Source organism: Pleurodeles waltl, chromosome 11 (genome assembly GCF_031143425.1).
Source record: "Pleurodeles waltl isolate 20211129_DDA chromosome 11, aPleWal1.hap1.20221129, whole genome shotgun sequence".
Classification (NCBI taxonomy): domain Eukaryota; kingdom Metazoa; phylum Chordata; class Amphibia; order Caudata; family Salamandridae; genus Pleurodeles; species Pleurodeles waltl.
This window is the reverse complement of record NC_090450.1, coordinates 328,704,826-328,716,972: the sequence shown is the minus strand read 5'-3', so window position 1 is coordinate 328,716,972 and position 12,147 is coordinate 328,704,826. Positions and strand designations below refer to the sequence as shown.

The following is a 12,147-nucleotide window of genomic DNA, read 5'->3' as shown; positions in this document are numbered from 1 at the left end:
ACCATCCTCAATGAGTGCACAACCGCCTACATTTTCAATAAAAAAAAAAAAAGAAATTTCACAGTAGAGTATTACTCCTGTGCTTTCACTGCAGAAGTGGCCCTCCAGGGTACCAAGGGACAATGCAAGCTTAACGTTTTAATTTTTGCACGGTCACGTGGTACCCTGGGGTACTGCCAGGAGGGCTGTGCTGGGTCCTGCAGATGTCCCGCTGGGCATCACTGGGACCCACAAAAGAAGCACAGGACCCGAATCAGGGATTTCTATTTTTCACTTCTAGCCCAAAGAGTGAGGTCTTCTTCCTCACAAGAATCATGGTGTTTGGGTACCCCTACCCTACGTCATTGCATATTATATTTTAAAACATTCAGAACATGAAGAATGAGTCCTGAAATAGTAGCTGCAACATTTCTGGTGATATTGGGGTCAGCCAGTCGGATTGCTGAGTGGGATTGCTAGGGTCCAACAGGTAAAAAGTTTTTGTCGACCACTCAGAGTGTTTTATTTTTTTTAACTTGCATATTGTACGAGTACTGCAGTACCAACTGTCCAGATATCGCAATATTTTGACTTTTAATTTCAGAAAAAGCACTCTTTCCGAGTAAAGGTTTAACCTTTTGCCACATTTGGTGTAATTCTTTATAGCCATTTTTCTGTATCACTTCCCAAAGATTCTATAAGAAATAGCACAAAAAAATTGTGTTTTGGTACACCCTCTATTGCTGTGCTCCTGCTGGATGGATCACCCTAAAACCTTCCATAAAGGAGCTGAGATGAATGAACCTTTTTTGGAAAGTTTTATGAAGATTATTCAAATGGTGCCAAAGTTATTAGCAAAACCTACTCCCTATAGAAAACGACTATGTAATACGTTTCCACTGTGTACTAATGGTCCAGAACAGGTTTTCACAGGCAGGCTCCCTTCGAAACCTAAGGGCCACTGCCTAGCAAGTGAGGATCTATCATTGGCCAGGTGGTACTAGCTCACTTAGCAGGCTGGCAGACCATCTGTCAAAGTCTAAATAACTCCATTACTTACTGACCAGTGGCAATAGAACCAGCTGGTATATTGGAAAGGAGTTATGTGAGCACAAAAGAATAAGCTGAGGTGTCAGATGTAAAGTTGAGCGATAATAAAACATACTCCAATTTACGTAGCAAGTTCTAATTTCAGAGGAGATTCAACTGATGGAATATCCTTCAATAATGAAGTGTAGTTTAATGGTGGGAATTGCAGGTGAATTCTCCTTTGGAATTAGTACGCCCTTCAGAAATTTTGATTATTTTCCATTATCACCTCAATTTAAATAAGACCCTGTGCTGCTTTTTCGGATTTGGTTCCTGAAATACTTAGAACTATTAGAAAATTGCAGGATTTTAGGCCTGGCAACTTGCCTGACTTATTGGTGAAAAAGTGGTCTGACATCTACAGGATCAAAGCCACAGGCGGTCAAACAGTGGAAGGTCAGGCATTCTCAAATGTATCACCGAGAGGTGGAATATAATATACAACCACTGGAATTTAGCAGAATACTAGACTCATTTTCATGGCATAGTCGCAACACATGTTTCCTTTATATAGTTTTTCCTCTATGAATATTTGAACATAGTATATTTCTCTACTGTGGAAAGCATACTGTAGCTACCTGTGGTGAGTTTTTGCCTCACTTAAAATATCTAATTCATGACGATAAACCTGTCAGGGAACCCATCTGAAAACAGAAACATCATAAATAGAAATGGTGATTGTTGAATTCTCATGTTTTCCTTTTTTGATCTTTCCCCCCTCTCCCTTTCTGCAGGTTGAGAAAGTAATGCCGTACAACACATTTTACTTTGCTATCTTGCGTAATCCAGTCCAGCTCATGGAGTCTTCTTTTGCCTACTACAAGGCCATCTCTGCTTTCTCCAGAACAAAAACATTGGAGGAATTTCTAGCTGACCCATCTCTCTTCTACACTCCCAGGGACCACGACAGTCATTATGCCAAGAACCTCATGACCTTTGACTTTGGCTTTAACAACAATGGAAATTCCTCAACCATATATTCTCAGATGAACATCCTGGCAATTGACGCCATTTTCAACCTGATTCTTATTGCTGAGTACTTCGATGAGTCTATGATTCTTCTGAAGGAGGCGCTCTGCTGGAAGATTAATGATGTACTGTCCTTCCCCTTGAACAGCAGGGACGACAGCACCAGGTTGACTCTTTCTGAGAATACTGCAGAGCAAGTAAAGAGCTGGAACAAACTGGACTGGGAGCTGTATAATTACTTTAACAGGACATTCTGGGAGAAGATTGACAGGTTTGTAGGTAGGGACCGGATGAAGCAAGAAGTTGCACAGCTGCGTCAAAGGCGAGAGCAACTTGCCAAGACATGCCTTGAAGAAGGTAGCAAAGTGGATCCGAAGAGCATCAAGGATGAGTCACTGGTCCCTCTGCAGTATGGAAGGGCCCGGATCCAAGGTTACAATGTTAAAGCAGGACTCAACAAGGAAAAGAGGCAACTGTGCGAGAGTCTGATCAGGCCAGAGCTTCAGTACAGTAGCCTCCTGTACAAGAAGCAGTTCCCAGAAAAGGCAAAAGCCCTTGAAAAAATCAAACTAGCCCACCAAAAACGAGCAAATAAAATTTCCAATAACACATCTATGAGGCCAAATGAACGTTTCCCAGGTGTTGTCCACCGTCTTTCACAGAACAATTCCAAGAGGCTTCGCCTGTGATTGGTAAACAAAAACAACATACTGTTTCTCAAAGAAAGAGCGGTTTGTATTATATTCTGCCAAGGATGAATCGTTCAAGCAACCTTCATGCCAGAGACTAACATTTATGATGAATTCCAACAGTCACAAAAGGAGATCATGCAGGTTACTTGTTTATGATTGATCAAGATCAATATCCAGTATCAGGTATGCATGATGCACTTTGATGGCTATTTAGGTTCACTATACAACTTGATACTCCACTTTTCTGAACTCTGGTTACCTCCCTCTTCCTTAAGATAGTCCATGCCCAATAGGGGTATGTACTCTCTCTCGAGAACAGGCTAACATAAACTCGAGAAATGTTTTCAAACCTTTTTTTTATTTTAAGCTGCTTCTCACTTGCTTAGGACCTCTTCCTATTAAAAGAACTGCCTGTAGTGACAGGATGGATCTCTGTCACACCTGCAAGTGAGTGGCAGCATGGCTATTCACTTATTTCCTTTATCTGAAGATGTTTTCCTTTTAGCCCCTCTGGTTCCAGTCTGTAGGACCTACGGGCAACATACAGGGTATCACACCTTAGGTTCCAGAGATGCTGCATTCACTACCACAAGATGCTGTACTTTACTTGTGCTTTACTTTTTTTCCCCAGTTGAGGGTAATACTTTATTTTGGTTTTTCAAAAACCATAAAAGCGATACATGCATAGTTAATAAAATCATTTAAATCAATAAAATACAGTTCAGAGTGCATTAAGAACAATAATACAAACCATCAAAAGGTCATGTTTCTATTGAATTATCGAGGGGTAATTTTGGAGTGTGGTTACTCCATCAGGATGATGTAATAAAATAATCCAGCACCCTAATGGAGTACTAGCATCAGTCCATTACTTACCAACCTCACAGACCAAGAAAAGAATAATCTTAGCACTAGAGGACTGTATTAAAAAGGGCCAATAATAAAGGCAGTCATCATGGGTTAACAGTGTAAACATGAACCATTATTATCAGGATTCTAGGGAGAGCATTGGGTAAAAATAACCCTCAGCCGCACACTTCCAATATTGTAGGGGCCCAGTGTAGAATCTGTCTCTCTCTGTACATGGTTACTACGTCAGGATAATGGAGTATTTTACTCCATCGCAATGACGAAGTAACTGCACTCCAAGTCTAGAGATGTTCACTGCAGCAGCGGACAGCTCCTACATTGAAAGGAACTGCCTTCACAGAGGTTCCTGTCAATGCATTGAAAGTGTGCTATAATGCTCTGTCAGCATGACAGATCTGTAAGGCACACTTCCAATTTATTTTTTTTATTTTCAAAAAGAAAATCAGAAAATCCTGAAGCAGGGTTTTGTTTTTGAAAATAAAAAAAACTATGAACCCCTCACCTGGGAGGTTTCCTCCAGAGCGTGGGGGTCATTGAAATGTTGTCATTTACCACCAGATTTTGAATGGAGTAAGCAAAGGTAAAAGTTAGTAATGTTTTTGCTCATATTAAATAGGCTGATTGGACAAATGACAAAACAACTTTTGACGGCCCTTAATCTGTCAGGCGGTCAGAGGTGCATCACAGTGGCAAAGACAGAGCAGTCTCCTCCTACAGACATACTGAAGGCCCACTCGACACTAAATGAGGTGATGGGCCTTCAGTATGACGGAAAGAGTACTCTGCCTCTTTGGGGACAGAGTACCCTTTTTGGTGCACTCTAAATCAGGCCCACTAGAATGTGGTTACTCCATCATGGCGACAGCGTAAAATACTCCATTGCCCTGACGGAGTAACCACACTCTAAATCATTTCCTTTCACATTGTTATTGCCAGGCCGCATGCTGTAAGCAGTCTATAAACATTGCATAGTTGCAGTGAAAAGAAAACAAGATTTCTTGTGTGCATCTTTCTATTGAAAAAACAGTTTCAGTGTCATAGTCATCATTCCCAGTGGTTTCTGAAAAGGTGCTGTATGTATAAATGTCTTAAATAACTGTTTTCACTGTAAATAGGACTGCAACTATTTTCCAATTATGTACACTATAAAGACTAAAGCAAATTAAAGAGAAAATGTAAAAGATCTGGTGTTTTTATTGTACTTTATTTGGTATACTGCAAGTATGAGAGAGGGTATGTTGCAATGCATGGCATATGGACCGGGCTACCTAGAGATGGGGTGGCATTAACCAACTGTCTGCATTTAACTGCTCCACCCCTCTCAGTTCAAATCCAATTGTTCACAACAAATACATTACAGATTCTATAAGATAAACTGGAAACATGATGATGATTCCTTACCACCCCACCAAATTGAAAATTACCTTCACCTTCCCACTGTAATAATGTGGTGTTGGGCTGTTTCTCTTTAAGTAATAAGACTGCATGTTTTAGGGTGGCAACACCACAGAGTGTGTATGACCGAGTCTGTCCCACATCATCAGGAAGCTGTTGGCCTAACTCCTCACTAGCCCACAGTGCCTCACTCAACCCTAGAAAGGAAAGGTGATTTCTGGCAAGCTAAGCAAGACACTCGGATTCCTCAGGGAAAAAGTGGTGAACAGATCAAACCCCTTTCACTCAGTTACTCAGAACGAGAGATGCAAAATGGATTTTAATGCATTTATTGAAGCGATTGCTTCCTATTATAAAAAGCTTGGGCTGCAACAATTAGGCGTTTGAAACATAAGACAGTGATCATCAGTACAATCAGAGTGAAGAAGATAAAGAACCCCATCATCTTAGTATGACCCTAAAAACCTAAATATTACTACCTACACCCTGTGTCTAAAATCTGAGAGCATAGCAGAGGTAACCCTTCTGTCTATCCAGGTCTTAGAGAAGGACCCTGACCCATACCTGAGAACGTTGGCAAGGGTCTGCCTATTGTCTGCATGGCAATCCTCTCGCTGGCTGAAGGTTCAGCGCCAGGATCAGTGAAGCTGCCAATGGAATGGTGTATGTGGCAGGACGGTCATGAATGGAATGCTCTCTGCCCCCCTTAGGCCTACGCTGTGTTTATATAATAGATCCTGCAGTGTTCAAAGAACAGGCCTGACGTGATAATATGTCTAGGAATTAGGAACTAACATCTGAGCTCCTGCCGTAGCAATACAAGTTAGAGTATCATGTACTAAACATGATAGCCTTGAATAGGGCACAAAGTGAAACGTGTACAAAAGCCTGATAAAATGTGCTGCACGAACAACTATGTTTTCTCAGAATTCAGCAGCTGATTAAACTGTAAAAACAACGAGCTAAAGACTGGCTGCGTTAAAATATATAAAATTAATAAAAAGGTGTCCTCGTATAAAAAGCACAGGCCTAGTGCTAAAATAAGGATGTCCAACCCAGGCACTAAGCAGAAACCACAACACCCTCTTCTTGTCGGTACAGGAGTGCATGGTTCAGGACCTACAATTAATAAAAATATAAAACAACTAACTTAAAAACACGCATAATATAAAATACATATATTAAAGAGATAAAATGTCCATGTTGACAAACAGGCCAAAGCATAAAGCCAAATTAAAACAAGTCAATTTGTGAAAAAAGGTCTCAAATTAAAAACCATTAGAATCCCCCATCAGCTCATCAAACTCATCAGTGGATATGGAATCCAAGATAGGCCCCACTTTGGCAGACGATGAAACTACCAAACCTTCATTCAATAGGTTGAAGGAGTACATGTGATCCGTTGTCTCAGCCATAGTCACAGCCGAGGATGTAGCATTCCGTGCTGTGCCAGATGCTGGGCCACTGGGAGGCATTAGATCCATAAAGGACGGCTCATAGAAGGAGCCACGTAGCAAACACAATCTCAAGGGACAACTCTGGCAATGAACCCTCATCCAGAACATCATCAAATTAATGTCCACAGAATGTACATTTTGCAAAGCAAGACACACTTCCAGTGAGTGTTAGGAAGAGCACCATAAGCAATGGAAGACGGGCTGCGCACAGTAGAGAACCTGTCAAAATGCAATGACCAATTCTTGTCAAGTTCCTACAATACTGCTGCTCCAAAATACTGCATGGCACAGTTGGGTTGGTGGGAGCTCCATCACTCCTTGTAGTTGCAAATTAAAAATAGCAACAGCAAGATACTGCCAATTAATGCCAAAACAATTGTTAAATGTCTGAAAACACTCAAAAAGGCGAGTGAATGGATAAAGGTATAACTCCAAGCTCAGTCTGGAAGGTGCTGACAAATCCAAATCCTGTAGCCTTAAAAAAGTGTGCAATCCCAGCAGTGTTAAAAGCATTAAAAATGAGAATGACCAATTCACTGAAGTGTTTTGGAAAGTTTGTATTTAAAAGGGACTGTATCTCTGCGGACAACCTTGCCATTTGTAGGTCATACATTTCACAGGCTGATGCGAGCACCACTTGTTTTGAAACAAAAGTGCTTTTATTCTGCCCAGCTTGTTGAAACTGAAATTATAAGTAGTTGTGGGTGGTGAGCTCCACTCCACTGGCGGAGCTAACAAAGTTCTTAGCACTAGAGTTTGACCAAAAACTCCACTAGCCCCTCCAGCCAAGCAGAGCTCACCACGTGCGCACTACAGCCCAGTTATGGGCTACACAGCACCATCGCAGACAGTCTGAGAATGACTGCAATCTCCAAAGTTGCAGAGGACGTAGGACTCAGCAAGTGCATCACACTGATAGGAAGAAAGAAAGGCAGTGACCTTTGAGGTGTTTCAGAGGGAAGTAAAAGCACCTTGAAAAACAGCGCAAAAGAGTGAGGTAGCACCCTGACAGAGTAACACCTCCAGTAACAATAGTGCAATGAAAACTGCCCCTAGGATGGAGAAATACTGTGAGAGACAGCGAGACATTTCACAGAAAGAGGGCAGTACATTAAAAAAGGCAGCACAGAAAAGGAGATACCAGAACAGTACCTTCAGAGAGCGGGGACACCATCGTAAGGTATAATACAGGAGAGAGTAGTGGCATACAAGCAGTATCCTAAGCAGTAAGCCTGAGCAGCATCCTGAGAAAGGCTTCACAGGAAGTCTGCATCAACATCTCAAAGGGACAGTAGCGCATTGAAGTTATTATCAGCATCAGGGAGATGTACACTTAGAGAAAGCTGCACCTAGAGAGAGGATTTTTAAGGATGGGACTGCATCCCGAGAGAGGGCAGCATATTGGGAAGAAAAACAGAAAAGTATTTTGAGGGCGGAACAGATTGATGGGAGAGCAGCTTAAAAGGCAGCAGAGACAGGTTGGTATGTAAGAGAGGGCAATATCATAAAGAGACATCAACACTTCGACTGAAGTGTAAACCCTGATGTGGATTTCACAGGGAAGGGACAGTACCTGAGAAATAACACCAGAGTGAGAGGGCAGCAACATCCTAAGAAAGCAGTACTTGAAATAGAAACAATAAACTGAGAAGGTGTCACTAGGAAGAGATAACAGAGAAACCTGCACTCCAGGAGAGGTTTCTCTTGGAGGGTACATCACACTGAGGTACAGCAGCACCATAACTATATAAGAAATTAGCACCCTGCAAAGGATTTCCCAGGGAGTGCTCATCACTCATGAAAGGCAGCATCTTGAGAGGATTTCCTTCTGTGGAGCAGCACCTGAAAGACATAAGACAGAGCTTAAAGAAACAACAGCACCCAAGAGTATGTGTCTTTTAGTAAGGGACATTGGGAATCCAGAGGGTAAAACACAACCTATAGGAGGGAGTATACAGAGAGATAGCAGCACACTCAGAATGACAGGACAGCTCCCTGAAAGGAGAGAATGCTACCATGATGAGGAACTGGATGTAACATCCACAGCCTGGGCAGTACTCTGTTTCAGAGGGAAATTCCCTAAGAGTCAGCTTCACCATTAGTATGACAGAAAAGCACATTCTGAAGACAAGAGGGAAGCACCCCTGTGAAGGAGATCGAGAGATAGAGAAAATGGGACATTAAGAGGGGCATATCCTAACAGAAAGTGTGGGTAGCATAGTGAGGAGAGAGAAGCCAGTCAGTACATTGAGGAGAGAGGAAGAGACCAGCATGCCTTGAAGCATAATAGCACTCGTGTGAGAGTAGAGGTACCTTGGTGAGCAAAGGGGTGGACAACATCCAGAGGATAAATTGTTACCAATAATTTAAAATATAGATATGGGTCATTGGAAAAGATATGTTGGAGGCCATAAGTCTAATGTTTTAAGGGTGGTGGATTAAGGAAGGATTTTTATAGCACTGTAAGACATGACTGTAAATAGATACTGTGTTACACGGATTCTCACAAATTATTCCACTAGGCAAGGGTTTTGGTATTGGTTTCCCTTGGGGTCAAAGGTTAGCACTGTGATGGTCCTTGTTAGACATTCCTAAGCAGTTTTGCCAATCATCATTTTAAAGGTATTAGTAATTTTGCTGACTCTTTGCCTGATACCTGCTTTGTGAAAAAGCCTATGCTTGTTATGGTAGGACTGAGTTGGTATTGATAATGAGATAATGCTAAAGGTTTTAAGACCGCCTCATTAAGAAAAGGTCATCAATGTCCAAAGCCATAGGTTCCATCTGTTTATTATGAAAGATTACAACAGATGCAGTAGACCTGACTTGATTGTGAGAATCATGTGTCAAAGCCAATAGACCTTCAGTGTGGATTCTTATTACACTGTTTTAAAGTCTGTACACTGTTTTTTCTGTTACACAGACTATTGAGAAGGGGCTAGTTGGTTCTGGTGGATATGAATGGGCTTTGTTCTGAAGGATATGTGGTGTTTAAATGTACTGGGTGGAGCAGGTTCATTCATATTGGGAGTGAGGTAGGGTACTGGGTAGTGCCAGGTTGGTTCTAATGGATGTTAATGAGGCTAGAATGTACTGAGCAGGGCCACGCAGGTTCTGGTGTAGGAGAATGCTAGAGTGGATTGAAAATGCTGGACTAGCTCTGATAGATTTACTAAATGGAGTTACAGTGCATTCAACAGAGCTAGAACTAGATCTGATGGATATGTATAGGAATTTAATGCACTGGGCACGGCTGTCTGGTTCTAATAATGTGAATGAAGCTGCATGGACTCCGTTGGGGCAGGCTAATTCTGATGGCCATTAATGGGGTTAGAATGGGTAGAGCTGTCAGGCTGATTCCCCTTGTTGTGAGTGGGGTCATGATATACCATATAGAGTCAGGCTTATGCTTCTCAGTGCTCCAAAAGGTGATCATTTTTTATGTTTAGCTCTGGACTTCTTTGATTAGTTGTACTTGCTTGAAAGTGTCAGCCAAAGTGGCAATAATCACTGTATTCTCTTGTGCTAACCTTATTCACAGCTCAACATTTTTTTCTTTTGTGGATGACAGGGCCGAGGCCTCAGTCACTCAATTTGTTTCTTTTATAAATGTATTGCACGTTTCATGTATTTCTCTCCCCTGCAGGTACTTTATCGAGGAGTGCTCTTTAGTAAGAATATAGTCATTGTTTATTGAGGAGAACTGTGAGAGTTAACTTGCATAATTAAATTTAGACCATGGATATGTAGTAAATAGCGATTGGAAAGAGCCTTCTTTACCAGCTATACTAAGTGTTACTAACTTCAAGGCCACTACTGCTGTGCATTCATTAACACTGGGAACTTAGGTTGCCTGTCTGCTCCAAGAGAACTTCGCTTTCTGATTTCACCGTCCAGAGGGAGTCAGTAGAAGAGAGATTTAAAAACTTTCTACTGTGTATAATTGTGTGCCTCTTCACTGAGAGAAGACATTTTTCAACTCTGCAGATTCCACTTGCCTTTGATGTGGAGCTTTATGCTTGAATGCCCGTTTCATCCCGGAGAACCTTAATGTGGTTTACTGATGCTGAGGCGCAAAACACAAAAAAGTGTGGTAACCAATCTGTGAGCAGGTACCTCTCTAGAGTTCCCCCTACTGCTATGCTTCATGTTTCAGATATTGTCAATCCCAAAGATTGGACGAGGTGGGCTTACTCACGTAATGTGACATGCTTCATCATACGCCACCTCGTCCCACCCTGGTAAGATAATACTACCAGGGCTATCTTGAGGGAGTTCTATAATATTATTCTTTCTAGATAATTGACTCAGATCCAGTTCGTACTATTAACATATCTAAGAGTGGACCACAAAGTGTCCTTTATTAAAGTGGTACCTAGATATAGATAGAAGAATACCATAAAGGTATTTCTCAGAGGACGTCAGTGGATATTATAACCCATGCATGCCTCCATGGTGCCAACATGTTTCTGCCCTTCTCACAGCCTACATAGGTCTCGGGCATTAGTTAGGGCAAGTGCATGAGCCCCTCACCTTGATTCAAGAAAGGGAATGAAACATTGTGAAGAGGGTACCTACCTCTCTTCCTTTTATACTTAGGTAGAAGTACTTGGATGACAAAACAATTGGAAGATATCAAACAGTTTTTTTAAGTGGCAAATAGCTATTTGTCTATTTCACTGACTCCCACTTGGATCATTCCATTCTACTTATAGGTAATAAAAAACATTTACACACATATAAATATACAGTCTTTTCACACAACAATGGAGGGTCCCATGGGAAGCAAAGGGGCAGCCTAGTCTGTCCACTGGATTCTTCGTCAGAGGGATGACAAAGTAGGACAGGCTAGGTGGTAGATGGGCAGGTTTGGGGTTTAACCAGGAGAGGGGAATGTCCTCTTCTCTAGCTCACACCTCACGCTAAAAGAGAAGATGTGGGTGTTAAATATTGTGCAGTTTAATTCGCTGAAGGGTCTTGTTCCCTTACCATTGACCAGTGCGGAGATGGCAGGAAAGGACCAGGTAGACACTGTCAGGGCCATGTTGCGTACCCTCGTGGTGGCAGGACGAGTTGATCTCCTCAGGCCTGAGGTTCTGGTCCAGGCCTGGGTCAACATGTGTTGACCGACGAGGGCCGTGTCTGGCGGAGTTGCTGCAGCATGTGCGTCTCTGTGAGGTAAAGCCAATGCCAAGCGGAGCATGGAGAGGGTGCAGCGCATCGCCTTCAGAAGCAAAAACGAAGCCTTCTGGAAGATGCCAGAGCCTTCCTGCATCTGCATGGCAGGCCACATTGGCAAACGGTTCGCCGGATCATCATGTGGCTGGCGGAGCGTGTGTGTGCTCCAGAAGTAACTGCGAGGGTCCTGTGTGGGGGCCCCTGTTACAAGAGAGGCCTATGGACCTCTCAATCAAAACTAGTGTGGGAGCAAGAACAGGGACTTTAAAAACCCTGCAGAATGAAAGAAAAGCTAAGGAAAACAGGCCATAGGTGGTTGGGGCAAAGGCAGGCGATGGGGCACAGCACAGGACATTAGTCAGGCAGAGGCAGCAGCATCATTAGATGAAACACCTCAGGATTGGCCCATATGTTCTGGGGTCCCAGAGGTGCGGGCAGGGCTGGGGAGAGGTCAGGTCAGTAAATGGCAGGGAAGGGATCTTGAAGCACAAATCCAGGAACAGCGTAGACTCATTGAG

The 12,147-nt window shown here is 42.5% G+C and overlaps 1 protein-coding gene across 2 annotated transcripts in view; it reads left to right on the top strand.

Moving 5' to 3' along the window:
* LOC138265682 (galactose-3-O-sulfotransferase 2-like) overlaps positions 1 to 4,782 on the top strand; it is a 361,079-nt gene extending 356,297 nt beyond the window's left edge. For both annotated transcript variants that reach the window (XM_069213610.1, XM_069213612.1), the window contains exon 4: positions 1,803 to 4,782. In XM_069213610.1, coding sequence (XP_069069711.1) covers positions 1,803 to 2,726 — 924 coding nt within the window. In that variant the 3' untranslated portion in view covers positions 2,727 to 4,782. The remainder of the gene's footprint in view (positions 1 to 1,802) is intronic.
* Positions 4,783 to 12,147: the final 7,365 nt, after the last annotated feature.